Source organism: Phocoena sinus, chromosome 4, assembly GCF_008692025.1.
Source record: "Phocoena sinus isolate mPhoSin1 chromosome 4, mPhoSin1.pri, whole genome shotgun sequence".
Taxonomy (NCBI): Eukaryota; Metazoa; Chordata; class Mammalia; order Artiodactyla; family Phocoenidae; genus Phocoena; species Phocoena sinus.
This window is the reverse complement of record NC_045766.1, coordinates 38357571-38376266: the sequence shown is the minus strand read 5'-3', so window position 1 is coordinate 38376266 and position 18696 is coordinate 38357571. Positions and strand designations below refer to the sequence as shown.

General features: G+C 49.3%; 1 protein-coding gene across 4 annotated transcripts in view; it reads left to right on the top strand.

Annotated features, from left to right (window-relative positions):
• RARRES1 (retinoic acid receptor responder 1) overlaps positions 1–18696 on the top strand; it is a 110225-nt gene that overhangs the window by 48017 nt on the left and 43512 nt on the right. For 2 of the 4 annotated variants that reach the window (XR_004349738.1, XR_004349737.1), the window contains one exon: positions 11311–11386. Coding sequence is in view for 2 of the 4 variants with exons in the window: in XM_032631027.1 (XP_032486918.1) it covers positions 17996–18274 (279 nt within the window). In the remaining 2 variants the exon portion in view is untranslated. Of the gene's footprint in view, positions 1–6972; positions 11387–17907; positions 18275–18696 lie in introns of those variants that run through there. The other 2 variants (XM_032631028.1, XM_032631027.1) reach the window with 2 other exon arrangements.

Genomic DNA, 18696 nt, shown 5'->3' with positions numbered 1-18696 from the left:
AACGTAATTATAGGGTCAGTGCCTCAACTATCTGTGCTCATTCAGGTGGAGTTGACCTGGTGACACCCTCGCCTTTTTGGGAAAGGCTTCAGCCCCTAAAGTGTCTTTATTTTTCAGGAGCATATGCTCAAAGTCATTGTGGTTTACCCCCAAGGGCCAAAACACAGTGAGATGGATTCCTAGGTGGTTGAACAAGAAAACTACAGATTATTGACTGACAGCTTGTTGTTACTCTAAAAGGATGTCTCGGGGGTGTGCCCCAGGGCTCTTTGTCAAACAATCAACAATTTGGATGAGAGCATAGAAGTGTTTACCAAATATTCAGAAGTCACACGCAGGGGTGAGACCACCAGTAAGAGATGCTACATGCTCACAATTCACATCACCTGGACAAGAATGATGCCTGGGCCCAAGCCAAAATGTTAAACTAGAATAAATTAAAAAACAAACTGCCTGGGGCTTCCCTGGTGGCGCAGTGGTTGAGAGTCCGCCTGCCGATGCAGGGGACACGGGTTCGTGCCCCGGTCCAGGAGGATCCCACGTGCCGCAGAACGGCTGGGCCCGTGGGCCATGGCCACTGAGCCTGTATGTCCGGAGCCTGTGCTCCGCAACGGGAGAGGCCAGAACGGTGAGAGGCCCGCGTACCGCAAAAAACACACACACAAAAAAGCAAAACAACAACAAAAATAAAACAAACTGCAATTAGTTCGAAAAAGCCAATTGCCAAATCCAGGGTGAGAGCGGGGAAACCAGACTTGAGGGAAATAAGCCCTATGGTTTTAATTGACCACGTGTACAGTTATGAGCCAATGGTTGTACAGTTGGTAACAGATTGACTGCATTGACAGGTCTGCTGGACTCAACACTATTGTCTCTGGTTCCAGGTGCTGCATTTTACGAGTGACATTGACAAGCTGGAGTGTGCCAGAGAGGAGAGACAGGGTGGGAGGAGATACCTCATTCTACTACCAACATTTTAGGAAACACATTGCTTAACCTGAAAAAGGGTAGACAGTTACGGGTTAGGCCCTTAACCATCCTGATTTACCCAGGACTGAGAAGGTTTCCAGACACAGAGCTTTCAGGGTTTTGTTTTGTTTAAAAGATATTTTTGATGTGGACCATTTTTAAAGTCTTTATTGAATTTGTTATGGTATTGCTTCTGTTTTATGTTTTGGTTTTTGACCACAAGGCGTGTAGGATCTTGGCTCCCCGACTAGGGTTCGAACCCACACCACCTGCATTGGAAGCTGAAGTCTTAACCACTGGTCCACCGGGGAAGTCCCAGAGCTTTCAGTTTTAAAGCTGGGATAATCCTAGGCAAACCAGGACAAGCTGTCACCCTAGGTCGAGGTGACAATGGGGTAAGAGGTGCCAGGACATACGACTGCTGATTTCCAAATATTTGGAGGGGCTTATTCTCAATGGCCCTCATGTGGACCAGATCAGTGGTAGAACTTACCCAGAGGCAGAGCTGAACTCCAGGTAAGAAAGGCCCTGAGATTCCCAGGGAACTTTCTCAGGAGAAGGAACAGCACAGGACAGGTCTGCATGAGGAGGTAGTCATGACTCCTGGGGTATGAAAACCCTTTAAATACACACGCACCAGAAAATTCATCATGGTCACAACCTCTGCATTCAGTGATGCTTTTATTATATTAATATATATTATATTATATATCATTTTACATATTGATATATATTATTCTATTACATTAATCACAGCAGTGTCTTGATACATTTGGAAACTGGGAGACATGATTTACCCTTTCTATACAGAATGCTCGGCTCCCAGCTCCCATGCAAGTCCTCCAACCCCCTCGCCACTTCCGAGTTTGCCATCCACAGGGGAAAGGGCAAGGCTGGATGTTGCCTGAGATTCCTTTCAACTCCAGGCTTGGCATCGTGCTTGAGCTACAGTAAGTGCTCAGGAAATGGTGGTTACCACTTCTCGTCATCATCAGTGGCAGGGAGCATGCCCATGTCCTTTCCCAGTCACTTCTTTTCCTTCCCAGACACCATGCTGCCTGAGGCAGAGCCCTCGCGGGTAACTGAGTAACCAAAAACCTGACAGAGGCCTCGCTGAGTAAGGGGTTTGTTTTCTCACAGAAGAGGAAGTCTGGAGATCAGCAGCTGCAGGGAAGTCATTCAAGAGGCAGGCTCCTTCTTTCTTCCTGCTCCAACTTCCTCAGTGTGCACCTCTTGTAGCAAAGTGGCTGCTGCAACTCCAAGCCTTGTACCTGAACTCCAGGAAGGAAAAAAAGGGAACGGGAAGGGCATAAGAGCACCCCAGCTGAGCCAGACCCCTTTTAAAAGCCATTCCTGGCAGCCCCATGCAGAAACTCCTTGGATGTCATCGGTCAGTACTGGGTCACACAGCTACTGCTGGCTGCAAGGGCATTGCCACGGCATTTAGGGGACACATTGCCACCCTGAACGACACTGAGATCTGCTTAGTAAGGAAGAAAAGGAGAACGGATATTGGGTAGGCAGAGAACAGTGTCTGCCTTAGCCACCTCTGGGCATATACACTTGTCACCTCCCTGGCTGTCCCTGCTCCTTGGCTGTCCACCAGTCCTAATGGCAGGGCCGGAGTCTGCAGCCCCAATAGGAGGACGAGGATGTCAAGAAGAGAGTGAGTACAGGCTGCCATGCTGTGTCTCGGCAGGGCGCTCCGTGACACCCAAAGCAGAACTGGTCTAAGTTAACCCTGGGCCCAGGGAATTTTTGTTTGTGACAACAGCACGGTTGGAAATGGTAAAAGGATTGGGGTAAGTCTTTTTTTTTCTCAAGACTGGTGGAATTGGCATAACTGTTAAAAAGAATGTTCTACCAGGACCCTCTGTTCTAAAAACAAAACCAGAATGACTGAAAAGTGAACCAAGAGGAGGCAGGCCTTGTGCAGAGTGAGGAAGGTTAGTTACATGGTTTGTGCAGTGATGAAGAAACACAGAAGAGCTAGTCCTGGTTAGATGATTCTCCCTGGCTTGTTGTCTGCCAGTGCCTGGAAGGTGCCAGTGTGCGTACCTACATTAACCTGGTAGCTCCCAGCACCCCCACACACAGGCACCCAGATGAGAAGGCACGTGAAGCTGGTTTTGCATCACCCCAGCCACAGGTTCCTAATCCAGCCCTGCTTGAAGCCTGGTCCCTGGACCCGAAGCAGCATCGCCAGCAGCACCTGGGAACTTGGTAGAAATGCAAAACCTCAGGCCCATCCCAGACCTACTGGGATTCTGATATATAGGCAAGTTTGAGAATCCCTAGCCTAGGTCAGTGTCTAATAGCAGGGAAGTATTCAATAAGAGTTAACTGGTCTGTGGTTTTCTACCATATAGCTATCACAAGAGAATTACTAAGCCAGTAAAAAGTTAAATCAGTACTATCTAATAAGTTCAGAAAGAGTTTAGGGTGTTCGATGAATTAGGGAAACTTTCTCTATAGGCCTGCCATTGAATTTACATTTCTTAAAAAAAAAGTTTTTTTTCATTCGAATCACAGCATCTGTCTTAAAGGTCATAGCAAGAAATGATTTGCAGAAGTTTATTTCATTAGAGTTTTGGCACCAAGTATAGGGATAAGATGTATCCAAAAGTTCTGCGTACTCCTAGCATTGTCATAGCCCCAATTAACGAGGCAGGCCCCAATTTTAACATGGTATCTGTTATGGGATAAATTGTACTCCACCCACCCCTCACCCCAAATTCAGTCCTAACCCCCAGACTTTAAAGAGGTGACAAGGTACAATGAAGTCATTAAGGTGGGCCCTAGTCCAATATGACTGGCGTCCTTATAAGAGGAGGAGATTAGGACACAGACAGGCACAGAGGGAAGGCCATGTGAGGACACAGGGAGAAAACGGCCATCCACAAACCAAGAAGAGAGGCTTCAGAAGAAACCAGTACTGCCAAGCCTTGATCTCAGACTTCTAGCCTTCAGAATTGCGAGAAAAATGTTTGCTATTTAATGTACCCAGTCTGTGGCATTTTGTTAGGGCAGGCCTAGCAGACGAATAACGTTATACAAAAGACTCATGATGAAGTTGGGCCTCTCCTGGCACTTATGTGGTGGTAGGCATTTGTGCTGTTCCAGATACTTTCAGCTCCCTACCTCCTGGGGAACGTCATGATACTGTACCTTCCCACCCTCTGAAGAAGTTAGGCATGGCCATGTGATGTGCTTTGGCCCATAAAAGGTGAGCAGAAGTGACATCACTTCCGGCAGGAACTTCACGAGCCTGAGGACAGTTGTCTCTGCTCTCTTTCCCCTCAGCCACAGCAAGGAACAGGCTCCTGAGGAAGCTGTTCCATCAGCTTGGCCCCGGTTGGCCCCCGGCCAACCCGGTAATGGACTCATAGTGAGAACGGCAAGTAAACTTTTGCTATTTTAAGCCCTGAGATTTTGGCATATTCATTATTGCAGGGAACCCAGACTCTCCTGAGCGCTACATCAGTTTACTCACCATTTCAAATCTGAGTCATCTCATTTACCCAATTTCAAACATTCAGTTGTTTTGTTGAATTCAGATGATAGGCCTATCCATTAAACCATTGATGGGGAGGGGGATGGATTTTTTTAAATCTAAAATACGTGATACTTGCATGCTACTAAGAGGGCACAGGGCTTCTTATAGAAGGTGGGAAGATGTCACTGAGGTTAGTCCCAAGAAAAGACAATTTAGCAAGTCTCCCTGCACTGGGTAGGCACAGCTAAAGGAGGGTACAACCACCGTGTTCCAAACTGACAGTTCCCTCTGATTATCATCGCATTCATCCCACACCTGGCGTTTTACACAGAAGAGACTGAAGCCAGTTTGGGTGGTTGAGCTGAGACTAGACCTCATTCCTCCTGCCTCCCAAACAAGAGCCCTTTGCGCTACACTGTACTTGTTTGTCCTTTAAGAATCAAAAGACAGGGCCTCCCTGGTGGCGCAGTGGTTGAGAATCTGCCTGCCAATGCAGGGGACACAGGTTCGAGCCCTGGTCTGGGGAGATCCCACATGCTGCGGAGCAACTAGGCCCGTGAGCCACAACTACTGAGCCTGCGCATCTGGAGCCTGTGCTCCGTGACAAGAGAGGCCACGACAGTGAGAGACCAGCACACCGTGATGAAGAGTGGCCCCCGCTTGCCACAACTAGAGAAAGCCCTCACACAGAAACAAAGACCCAACACAGCCAAAAAATTTTTAAAAAGTAATTAATTAAAAGAAGGCTCAACATTAAAAAAAAAAAAGAATAAAAAGGCAAGAATCTCACTCTAGCCAGCACCAGCAGTAGTATAGCTCCTTATCCTAAAACCTGGTCATAATTCTATTACCAATGAAAACTATTTTGCATGAACATTTGTTTCCAAAAATGAATATTCCTATGATCCAACTTGTATGTTTTTTTCAGCCTAGGTGTGCAGAACTTCTGAGGAACCTCTAAGAACAAATCCCATTTCTGGGCTACCAGGTCTTCCACCTTTTGGCTTTACCCCAGGTAGCCCCTGGCGCCACTCCAGCCAGCCTCACTGCAGCCCCATGTTTGCTTGCTCAGAAACCCCTTCTGCCTGAAACAGCCTGCCCCTTGATGTTCTCCCAACTTGCTGTCTCTTCTAAACCCACCACAAATCCAGCCTGCCTTGAATAGTTTCCTGCCTTGAAGATCCACCCACTGCATCATTACATTCTAAGAAACACAACCAACCTCTGTATGTATATAAATTGTCTAGGCAATTGTGTTATCTATGTATTACTCAGATGATTTACTTATCAGCACTTTATTCTCACTATTAGATGCATGCCCTGTAATGTACCAGTGGAAAGAATGGTAAGGAGGGAAAGAAAAGCAGAATGGAATGTGGGTTTTCTAACATACTGTTGTGTTATCTAGGCTGCCATACGTGGGCAGATGCCTCCGTCTGTGGTGTGTGAAGTTGGTTTTGGTTTCACTGATAACACACTCTATGCAAGTTTGATTGGTGAACAGTAGTGTCATTAACAGTTTCATAAGTCAGTTGCTCCAGGAAGTTTATGGTATACAAATATTAACAACTACTGGAGATTTTTCTTAGAAGACTGTAAAATTCTACGATTATTGCCAGGAAAGAAACACTTTAAATTCCTTTATTTCACTCTGTAATGCATATTCTCAAATAGGAAGGAGTAAACTTTATAATTTCAAGTTTAAATATTTTTTGCTTGGGAAATTAAAACGGTCCCAATTTATAATTTATTTCACATCACAGTTTACGGATCACTGAATAGAATGTTAATTCATTCTCAGAATGGCAAACATCCTGTCTTAAGGGAGTGATGGAAAAACAAAAGGCCATGCCAAGTTCACCATAATATGTATAACTGGTCTACAGTGATGTTGTGTTCTTAACTAGCGTGACATGCCAAAAATGAGGGCTTACTTTGGAAAATTGCAAAATCCTATACATGCAATACTGACTGTGTTCATTTCATTACATTTTATAAAACTATCTGTTGGCAATTGTGTGTCAAAATGGGTTGTCAAATCTTTGCAAGAGAAGGAGTTTGTTTTTTTCCTCAAAGCTACACAATCTAAATTACTTTGTTTCAAATGTGAAACATGGTGGATTTTTAAAGAATTGTTTCATGCCCACAGGTAAGTGGAGCAGAGAATTGCATAACAGTTCTATTCATCTGCTCAAGCTTGGCAATAACTCCGCATCAAGAGTGGTCCAGCAGAGAGGCTGTCCACACTGTGTGCTTTTGCTAACACCAGTGTTGAGATCTACGTGTCATCTGGGTACAGGCTTCTGCTTTAGAAGCCACCAGTTTCTGGTTATCCTAAGCTACTCACACAGTGTCCTAAGGCTGTCAAGTTCCTCCTGCACCAGAGTTGGCCCACGGGGACATAAGTCCACTCAGGCTCATTGAGATGTGGAGAGAGTGCCTCCCACAATACAACTAAGACTTTATTACATTCTCCCACGGCCCCCATGTTAACCAGAATTAAGTGCCGCTTTCGCTAGTGGTGCCAGAGGCAGCCTGCCACTCTCTTCCAAAAGTTAAATCTTTCAATTTAGTACTAAAGATTGAGTGCTTCCTTCAGTATTCTTATCTTGAAATAAGATAATCCCAACTTCCCTAACCACAAAGTCATATTTTCCAGCCTTAATTAGCTTTGTTGCTGTAACCTAAACCCCTCCAGTCCATCCTGAGTCTCCCTGGTTGTGGCACATACAAAATGGTGCTTGGAGAAAGAATGGGCCAGACCTAAGTGTGAACCCCTTCCCTGACCCCTCTAGGGATGCAACCTTCGGCAAGTCACTTACCTCTCTCTGGCCCCCAGTTTACCCCTCTAAATTGTGGGGATTAAATGAGATAATTCCGTTACAGAAAGTATCCAGCATCGTGTCTGAAACACAGCTCCCCAAAATACTACTTTCTTTCCCCAAATCATTATTGTAGTGAAAGTCAGTTGTCTATAACTACGTGTCTAATGTGATCATCACCAGCCACAAGTGACTATGTATATTTAAATCAATTAAGATTAAATGTGATTTAAGATTCAGTTCTTTGCACTAACCAGATTTCAAGCATTAAGTAGTCACTTGTAGCTAGTGGCTACCATATTGGACTGTGTGGAGGTAGAACATTTTCATCAGAAAGTTCTATTGGATTGTGCTGGTTACCGTATTCACTTGGATTTCAAGGCTTCCAAACACATCCATGTCAGTCTTTACCTAAACTGTGTCATGTGAAATCTGTAAGGTCGGATCTTAACAAACGGCACCGCGAAACAGAGGAAAGCTTCAAGTGAGCTTTATTAGGGAGCGCTCCCGGGCGAGGTTCACTGGTCCCAGAGAAAGGGCGCTCCCGGGCGAGGGTTGGGCAAGATTTTATAGGGGAAGAAGGGAAAGAGGTGTGGTGAATCTGGGAGGGCGCAGGGTATTCCTTATTTGGTGGTCTTTTCGGGTATCCTGGGGGACCGTTGGTCCCGCCCCTCGAAAGGCCGCGAGGCTGGGCCGGGTTCAAAGTCCCCAGGTCAGTTCCTGGAACTGGGTGGTCCGGAATGTCTCCAGGGCAGTTTCTGGAACTGGGTGGTCCGGAGAATTTCGGTCTGATGCAACCTGTGAATCTGATTGTGTTCCCCTGCCTCGGGCCACTTGGCCTTACAAAATCTTTCCTCGGTTAACAAGAATAAATGCAACCATTTTGCTTCCTATCACATCTCTTTTTTTTTTTTTTTAATTTTTTTTTGATGTGGACAATGTTTAAAGTCTTTGTTGAATTTGTTACAATACCAATTCTATTTTTTGTTTGTATTTTTATTTTTTTTGGCTGCGTTGGGTCTTTGTTGCTGTGCGTGGGCTTTCTCTAGTTGCGGCGAGCTGGGGCTACTCTTCGTTGAGCTGCGCGGGCTTCTCATTGGGTTGGCTTCTCTTTGTTGCGGAGCACGGGCTCTAGGTGCACGGGCGCAGTAGTTGTGGCATGCAGGCTTAGTTGCTCCGCGGCATGTGGGATCTTCCCGGACCAGGTCTCGAACCCATGTCCCCTCCATCGGCAGGCGGATCCTTAACCACTGCGCCACCAGGGAAGTCCCCTGCTTCTGTTTTGGTTTTTTGGCTGTGAGGCATGTGGGATCTTAACTCCCTGACCAGGAATCAAACCCACACCCCCTGCGTTGGAAGTGAGGTCTTAACCACTGGACTGCTAGGGAAGTCCCTCACATCTCTTTTAGAAAGAACCTTGTCTCCAGTTGTGTGAGTCTCACTAGATTTAGCTAGAAATGCTCTCTCCTTGACCCTCACAGATTCAGAAAACAATTGTCAGCTGTCCCACCGCAACCTAGACCTACATCTAGTGCCCTTGGCACTGAAGCCTCTGCCTTGCCCTTGAGGATCTGGTGGGGTGTGGGCATGACACTGAAAGCTCCACTGGTCTTCTTCCCAAAGCAAACGGCCATCTTTGGGGACTTGCTGCAGCCAGTGTGAGCCTCAGGGAGCTTATGGACCCTGCGTTGAGGACACAGGGAATTCCCCCACGAGTTCCAAGCACCCTCAAAGGAGAGATAAAGAAGCCAAATGTCTAGGACAGCGGATGGAGTGAGCAGGGCTTCTGTTCTTTCCATCACCAGTAAAGTGTCTCCCTCCAGGGGTTTCAGGAGAGACGTTGTGGGCCATGGATACAGCATGGAAAATGTGCAGGTTTGCAGGGTGAACCAAAACAGAAGACAAGAGGTCACTTCGAGCATGCTAGATGCAAACCCAAAGAACCAGGTGAGCTGCACAACGCTTTTCTCCACAAGCATTTCTAGTTCCGCGGCTTGGAGATAAGGATCATCTCGGTCACACCTGAGCTACGGTTAAGCAGCTTTCAATAGTCAAGGATTGATTATCCATATTCTCCCAATTCCACCGACCTTCACCTAGGTCGGTGAAGAATAAAAAAGCAATAGAGAGTCACATTTTCTGACTTGCCAATAGCTCCAATAAAAGATGAGATTAAGAAGGCTAAAAGTAATAGCTAAGATTTTATATAATGACCCAGCAGTTTTTAGTCCCTGCTATCTCTTCTCATCATTTGTGAAAAGAAATCCACAGCTGATTGCATTCCTTTCAGGATAACATCCAGGGACTTCCCTGGCAGTCCAGTGGTTAAGACTCTGTGCTCCCAATTCAGGGGGCTCGGGTTCCATCCCTGGTCAGGGAACTAGGTCCGCATGCAGCAACCAAGAGCCCACATGCTGCAACTGAAAATCCCACATACTGCAACTAAGACCCGGCACAGCCAAATAAATGAAATTAAAAAAAAAGATTACACCTAAATTTTTAAAGTTAATAACAATAATCTCAGCCATAGCCATTACTGTGAAGTGCTTTGCTTATGTGTAGATATTAGGGCACGTGAGCCTCACCAACGACTCTGTGAGGGAGGATGTACCCCCAAGGCACGGGGTGGGGGTGAAGCAACTGGCCTCAGCTCACACTGGTGCAGCTGCGCTTCAAACCAGGCAGCCTGGCTCCAAGTCTGAGCTCTGAGCCGCTGTGTCATCTGCAAAGGAAAACAGAAAGGAACCGAAGAGTTACAGTTTGAGTTAGCCCCTCCTGCCCCCAGCTCCCTTCCACTGTTAGCAGCTTCTGACTGTCCTTCTTAGAGATGTTCTGTGCCGACATCAGTATCCAGAAAGGAGAAGTTGTGGCATTACATCACGTGTAATGGCACATAAACTCACCCGCGTACAAATAGGGGACGTCTTCATTTTTTTCTAGTTACTGACATAGACTTTGCTCTCTAAGCCTCCATGGCGGGAGAAAAAGTTGTCAATAAGGGTACTCGGGCCTTTGCGAGAGATCCCATCCACCCCGGTGGTGCTGCCCTGGACCCTCCTCTGAGCCATGGCCCGGGTTCCAGTCTCTATCTTAGGGATTCCTTCTCCTCTAGCAGGGTCTTTTCTCCGTCGCACTCCTCCTGAGTCTGCTCTTCTTAGAGTAGAGCCTGAGCGAGTGCATCTGACAGCTCTCCAGCCTGGGCAGGTCACTTCGCATCTGGGCTCACGGCCTGGCTTGGCCCCTGTGGCTGGAGGAGGTCCACAGCCAGGCTGGGAGTCGTTGGGGGAAGGGTGTCCCTTCACCACCTGGTTCAGCCTGACGCTGGTGGAAGCTGCCAATATGGTCTCCTCAGGTTAGAGGCAGCGGAGGTGTTCCCTGTCCCTGGCACGAGCAGACCCCCAAGGGCAGTCTTATAGCTCTTTGGTTCCTGCAGTAGTACCTACCTCAGCAATCCGTTAGGAATTTTTCAACTGGGGCAGCAAAAGCATGCTTCAGTTGGCTTAAACAATGAAGTTGGCATATTGGCTACTATAATGGAAAGGTCTGGATAGGGCAGGCTTCAGGTAGGCCGGGAGCCAGCAGGTCAGTAATATCCCCAAGGACCTGGCTTCCTTCTGTGCCTCACCTCGGCCTTCATCCTGAGGCCCGCACCCCCGAGGATGGCAAGATGGCACCAGCAACTGCTGGGGCCACGGCTTCCTCTCAAAGTCCCCGCAAGGGAGGGAGGAACATGCTGTCTCAGAAGAGCGAGGGAGCTTCTCTCCAAGACCCCACCAACAGCTCCTCGTGACTCACTCGCTGTACGGTCAGGCCATTCAAGATGGCTATTCTCGTGCTCTCTGTACATCCCCTGCTTGACCAGTCCCTGCTTCACTCACATCACCAACCAGTCCTCTCAATTATAAGGCTTAATCGGGAACTGCCTACATGCTTGCCTCCTGTCCCAGGCACTGGTTTCCCTGGTAACTGATGAGCCAACTTGATGTTAATTCCCCCCATAAACTGTAGCCTCCTTCTCCCCAGAGCAGTGAAGATTGCAGCGGTGTCTTGCCTACTGTACACAGTGGGGTGTCACTCCAGGACCTTTTGCTTCAGACTTGTAAGTTTCCCCTATCTGATAAACTGTTGATGTCTCTGTCGCTGTATCTGGGCTCTTCCGTCTCACGGCTGGGCAACTCCAAGGCTTGCTGGCCTGTTGGGTGCAGCCCAACACTTGCCCAAATAGTTCCCGAGCCTATGCCTGAGCCCCCTACAACGACCAGGGGTGTAAGGGTGGAGGGGGAGCCCAGTCAGGGCCCCTGGAGTGAGGTGCATTCAGCAGCATTGGAGAGGGGCAGGCAGTGATGAAAATCAGAGCTGCATCACCCAGAGGAAGAGGGAACACTGCTGGGAGGCATCAGCTTTTTTTTTTTTTTTTTTTTGCTCTTTTGCTTTTCTTTGCTAGAAAAGGTGTTTTCCTCCCATTTTATTTGATAATGCATTTTCACAGAAACATGATAGTGTTTCCAAATATGTCCACAAGAGACTGATGGTAAAAAACCTTAAACTGAAATTTTCATCAAAAATTCATTTACAAGACCCCCCTCCCAGTTGTCCAAAGGGGTCCCAGGGTGGAGAATCTGGACAGTGCTCTGGGCTGGATCTGTGCAGAGATAAACTTTTCAGCTCTTCCAACTTCTGTAACCTCAGATGAGCCGAATGCCCACTCGACTCCACCTGTTCTCAGGTGTATTCTCAGGGCTTGGATAAATAACATGGGGCTGCAGGTCAGGGAACTGGCCCCTGAGTCCTCATCCACACTCTCTAAAAGCCAGCAGAGCTGGGAATAGCCATGACAGCCGTGTCACCATGCCTTTCTTTCTCTGCACATCATGACCGGGTCCCGTCAGGCCACTGGTGAGGGTACTTCAGCAAGCCTGTGTTTAGCCACCTCCGGGGAAGATGCATCCCAGCCCCTCCTTCCTGGAGGAGGGAAGCCAACAGTCAATGCCTCTCGAAACCCTCCCATTCAGCTCTCTGGCCTGTTATTACTCAAAGGCATAGGAAGGGGGCAGGTGCAGATACTCAGGGCTGTTAAATGCCTCTACTTTGCACACTGAATAGCTGCCAGTGCCTGCAATCTGTTCAATCAGAGCTCAGGTCTCTTGGGCTCAAGACTTTGACCCTATTAAAATGACTGGGCCTGAGGCAAAAGAAGGGTGTTGGAAGGGTGAGGTGCAGAGGCAGGAAGACAAGCCTGAACTGTATGTATAAGGTGCGGTCAGGCTTGCTCTGACTATGCTGAGTGATAGAATTGTAACGTCCCTGTAGAAATGGTGATGAAGAAACTGATACAAAGTGCATTCATACACAGCATTTCATTTATGTAGTTATTTAGAATGGGTAATGCACGTTAAGAAAAAAAATACTGCGAAAGGGTATATAGTAAAGTTTCTCACACCCCTGTCTCCCATCTTATTATCGCTAATTTCTTATGAACCTTTTCAGACATCTTTGCACGTTTCCACATTTATGTACTCATATGTGTATGTCTGTTTCTTTTTAAACAGTAGCGCACAATTTGCCCTACTCTACACCTTGCTGTCTGTTAACATTATACCTTAGAGATAGTTCAATATCTACACGCCTGGATCTCACTCCTTAATAGTTGTACAGTATCCCACTAGATGGAAGTACCGTAATTATTCAGCCGTGGGACTTAGATTTTTTTCCAGCCTCTTACTCTTCATTCTTTCCTAAAGTTTGTACTGATGCCCAAGATGTGCCAGGCACTGTTCTAGGGATGGAGAGCAGAAAATAAGATATTTGAGGAATTTACAATCCACATACAGAGGAACATTCTCATACATCTGTGTACATGTGTGAATGTATCATTTCTATAAACTATAGAGGTAGAATTGCTGAGTGAAAAGGTACATGCATTGCTAATTTTGATAGATATTGCAAATAGCCCAAGAAAATGTTGTATCAATTTCCTCTCACTCTCTGTTCTGAATATTTTCATGTGATTAAAAGTCACTATAATTTTTTATATTTCTTAAACTAAATTCTCCATATAAAAATGCTCACAATCACTTGAGCAATGGCTAAGGAACTAGGAAACATGACATATGGGACACTCTTGGTCGGGGGGGCCAGACCCTGCTAACTAAGACTTTCCTCCCTGCCTCCTGCAATGCCAAGAAGGAAACACGGGGGTGGGAGGTGGTACATGTGACCCAAGAGGACAGGCCCTTTGGAGAACATGGTGTGCAGTTAACAGAATCGCCCATGCACACGCTATCTGACAAGGAGGAATACACACACACACACACACACACACACACACACACACACACACAGTGTAGGAACTGAGAAAAAAAATATTAGTGATACCTATGACCTAGGCCTGAATTCCTTAGTATTTAAAGAACTTCTACAAATCAATTAGAACTCCAACAACCCCACAGATAAATGGACAAAGGACAAACACAGTTCTCAATGAAGGAAGTTTTCTGTGTTCCAGAAAATCTGTTAATAAAATGAATGCTGTTAATTAAAAACTTTTAAAATGTGTGTTTCTGATCAACATCAATCTGCCCCAAGTGTAGTCATTACCACTATTAAAAACAGCTGGCCTCAGAAGAGTCCTCTGCACTCAGCCAGCCACACTTGTTCCCCTGGCCCTTTCTGTGTCTGTCTTTCTTCCTGTGTAAGACTTTCTGTGACTCACCATCTCATAAGCACTGATGCTGCCATCAGCCATTCCCACCCTCCCCTCCGGCCTCGGTGACAGATTCCCACTTGCCTGCTTCTATCCACTCTCCCTGCAGGGACCCCGTTGGGGCTCTGCCCAGATCCCCAGGATCCCTTTCCCTGATTCTGCCCCTACCACCAAGTATGCTTTTGCTTCCAATCTGAGGTACCCACGACACTTCTCAGGAGGGCTGTCCTGTACGACTGCCCCTTTGTACCCAGATAGAGAGCCTGAGTGCCTGGATTATGTTAACCAGGGTGGCCCTTAGCCAATAACCCACAGGCATAGATATGGAAGCCCAGATCCCCTGCCGGGGGAGGAATTCATATTCCGGAGCTCCTCTACTGACCAGGTGAAGTTACCCTTCTTGTAACTTTGTCTGAGATCCTTGCTTGCTACCCTTTTTCTAGGTCCTTACTGGTTTCTCCTGGGAGTGTTTCCTTCATAAACCACTCTCACATAATCCTTGGGTGTCCCAGCAGCAGGCTCTAAAGGCAATGTAAAACAAAGTCTTCTTCCTTAGTAACAAAATCCTGATTTCTTTTTTTTTATTCTGGCATGCAACTTCTCCAAAAAAAAGGCTACATTTCCCAGCCTCCTTTTCAACTAAGGCTATGACTAAGTTCTTAACAATGAGATATACGCAGAAGTGCCCTATAGGACTTCTCAGAAGCCTGTAAAAGGGCACTCTTGCTGATAGCTAGAGCTTGTCCTATACTCTGAGGATGGGGGCACACCCTCAGATGTGGGAGCAAAGATCTGGAAAAACCCTGGGCCCCTAACAATGTCATGGACCTGCCAAAACTAACCACAGATTGCCTACAACTTCTTTTTTTTTTTTTTTTTGCTGTGCGCGGGCATCTCACTGTTGTGGCCTCTCCCGTTGTGGAGCACAGGCTCCGGACGCACAAGCCCAGCGGCCATGGCTCACGGGCCCAGCCGCTCCGCGGCATGTGGGATCCTCCCGGACCGGGGCACGAACCTGTGTCCCCTGCATCGGCAGGCGGACTCTCAACCACTGCGCCACCAGGGAAGCCCTACAACTTCTTTTATGTGAGATGTTTCTCTCCTGTTTAAGCCAATGTCATTTGTTTTCTTTGTCCTATGTGGCCAAGCCTAAATCCTAACTTATAGACCAGACCACTGTGATAGAGGCTGAAAAAAGGCAGATGCGAGCTTCCCTGGTGGCGCAGTGGTTGAGGGTCCGCCTGCCGATGCAGGGGACACGGGTTCGTGCCCCGGTCCGGGAAGATCCCACATGCCGCGGAGTGGCTGGGCCCGTGAGCCACGGCCGCTGAGCCTGCGCGTCCGGAGCCTGTGCTCCGCAACGGGAGAGGCCACAACAGTGAGAGGCCCGCGTACCGCAAAAAAAAAAAAAAAGGCAGATGCTTGCTTTTCCAGCCTCCCTTTCAGCTAGGGTTTGCTAGTGTGACCCAGTTCTGGCCAACGAGATGTATAGGAAGGTCGGGTGGGGAGAAGAGTGGGGGGAAGAGGTTCCAGAAAAAAAAATTTCCTTCTCTGATGAAAAAACAAAACAAAAACCAAAACAGGTGTATGATGTAGAGCTCTCTTGCTACCCCGGCAACCTACTCTGTGCTACCTGCCTTTGGTTGCAGCATGTGACGATGTGGTGTCTGGAGCTGGTACAGCCATTCTAAAATTATGGAACTACTCTTCAGTCTATGGACAAAAAGCCAAACAGCTGAGGAGAGCTGTGTAGAAGGATGGAGAGAGCCTGAACCCTTCAAGCCATCCCCGAGACCTCCCACTCCATACCACTGCAGAGTCCACAACGTTAATCAGTTTTCCTGTCGTTTGCAGCTGAAAGCAGCCCAACACCCACTGGGGCTGAAGCACTGAAATAGAGTAAGGAATACTTAGTCTTTATAAGACCTAGAGGTGATAATTCTCAAGAAACCTACTACTATTACCCCTTGGAGGGGAAGATGACTGAGTTCTGGGAAGATAATTATCTGCGTTAGACTGCCTCTGAAGGCAAGAAACAGAACCTCCAGCTTCAAGGAACATAATAAATAAGCTCCAGGATCAGCTGATCTGGGTGCTCAACAATGTCATCAGGAACCCAGTCTCCTCCCCTCTCTCTGCTCAGCCATTCTTCAGATGGGCTTCATCCCCAGGCTGTTAGCAAGATAGGGGCATACGGAGTCCGCCTGCCGGTGCAGGGGACGCGGGTTCGTGCCCCGGTCCGGGAAGATCCCACATGCCGTCGAGCAGCTGGGCCCGTGAGCCATGGCCGCTGAGCCTGTGCGTCAAGAGCCTGTGCTCCGCAACGGGAGAGGCCACAAGAGTGAGAGGCCCGTGTACCGCAAAAAAAAAAAAAAAAAGATAGGGGCATACTTCCACGCGGCACACCCAGACACAACAAGGGTCTACCAAGTCCTGCATGCTCTGCCCCCTCTCCATTATCCCTCAGACTTCGCATCCTGATACTTTCCTCCTTGCCCTCTCCCTCCAGCTGCATTTGCTTGCTCTTCTTCAAACATGCCGGTGGACTCCTGCCTCAGGACCTCTGTACTCGCTGTTCCCTCCACCTACAGTGCTCTTCCCATACATGTCCATCTGGCTCCCTCATCTCCTTCAGGTCCTAAGTATCACCTTCCCAGCGAGGCCTGCCTTGACCACACTATTTAAAATTACAACCAACTCCCCATCCGCTTTCAGGCTTAATTTTTCTCCAGCATGTAACTGCATCCATCATTCCTTTGCCTCTCTGATTGTCTGGGCTGCCCTTGCCCAAAAGGTGTGCTCCAGGAGTACGGAGATGCTTATCTGATTACCCTCTCTTCACCTCCCCCAGGGCCTAGCAGAGTATGTGTTCCATAAATTTCTGTAGAAGAAAAGACAGACAAGAGATGGACGACATCCAGAGGGAGAAGTGGGGGAGGGAGGATGTTTTCAGAGATGGTGACCCCATCGCATCACCCCCTCCCCAGGCTTCCCCCGGCATATCTCATCCAGAATCGCACATGTGGGGCCTCAACCAGTCACTGGCAAGGAGAAGGGACTTCCTTTAGCTCCACAGTGGGGCTGGGGTCAGCGGGTGTTGGGGAGAGGTGGACCCCTGAACAAAATAAAGAGAGGTAGGAAAAAGGATGAGGGGAGTGCATCTACTTCCTGGTTCTCCTGGGCTTTCTCTCTGTGGCCTAAAAACAATGGCCATCTCATCCCTTCACTGCCAAGCGCCTAAAAAGAGTCGTCAACCCTCACTGCTTCCACTGCCCTACAGCCCAATCCATGCCTCACTTCCCTGGAATCTGGCTTCCACGCCCATCTGTGCCGCACCAGGGTTATCAATGTTTCTAAGTCCACTGGGGCCTCTGGGGCCTTATCTGGCTCTGCCCTGCTGGCCACGGCAGCCTCCTCTCCAGCCCCAGTTCTCTGGCGACCTGTCCCACTTCCAAGGTCATTGTACTATAAGGACCCCCAACAATGCCGGCTGCGTCCCGCCCCCTTCTCCACCTGTTTCCAATTATCATCTTCTGGGAAATGAGCTCCAAGCCTTGGAGAACTGAAGCAGGTTTGCTCTGAAACCCTAAGGGCTTCGAAATCACAGCAGCCTACGGGGAGAGAAACGAGGTCCCCAAGCTGGGTTGGGGGCGCGGGGTGGCGCCAACCCGGCCGCTCTCCCTTGGGGGAGGAGCGTCCACTGCTCCCCTCGTCCCCCTGCCCGCGCGGCCCCAGCCAGATACCCGGGCCCCGCGCCGCGGAGGCGCCGCCGCGTCCGCCGCGTAAGGAGACGGGGCAGCGGGAGCCCAAAGCGTAGTGGGGCGGGGCGGAGGGGCCCAGGGGCTGCGGGAAGCGCCGAGAGGGTGCGGCCGAGCGGGACCCGGACTCCTTCCAGCCGGCCGCCCCGGGGGCGGAGGGGAGGGGCCCGCGCGGCCTTATTGACTCGAGCGCCGGCGCAGCCCGCTCGAAGCCTCGACCCGTCGAGCGTCGCGCCAGCTCGCGCCCATGCAGCTCCGCCGGCAACCGCTTCCCGCGCCCCAGCCGGGGGACCCGTACCCCGCCGCCCCGCTGCTCGCGCTGCTCCTGCTGCTCGCCCTCCAGGGGGCGGCGGCGGCGCCCGCGGGGTCCGGGGAGCCCGAGGACTCCGGGTGGCGTCAGGACGCGGAGCTCCCGCACGGGCTCCTATCGCAGGCGGCGCGCGCGGCGCTCCACTTCTTCAACTTCCGCGCGAGCTCGCCCAGCGCCCTTCGAGTGCTGGCTGAGGTGCAGGAGGGCCGCGCGTGGGTGAGTACCAGAGCGACACAGTGGGCGCGCGCGGGGACCGGCCGCGAGCCGCGTGGGTGGTGACGCCTGGGGACACGCGCCTGTGCGCCCGGCGGCGGATCCGCGAGGGAGACTGTGATGCGCCAGGCCCCTGCTGGGATCCCGGCTCGCGCCTCGGCGCCGGGAATTGTTTAGGCGTGGAAAGGCCAGTCAGTGCGCGGAGTCAGTAGAAAGCTGGCTCGTTCTTTCTGGCATTTACGAGGCCGTAAAGATTTTTTACAGGGCAGCTCCCATACCTGGGAAAGAGGTGCATGGGGAAACTGAGGAACAGGCCCAAAAGGCAAGGCTTGATGTTTTCTGCGACTACCCAGAGTTGGTTGCTATGGGGTGGTCACGGAACATTAGTTCAGGGCGGAATTTCCAAAATCTAAGCCAGTTTCCAG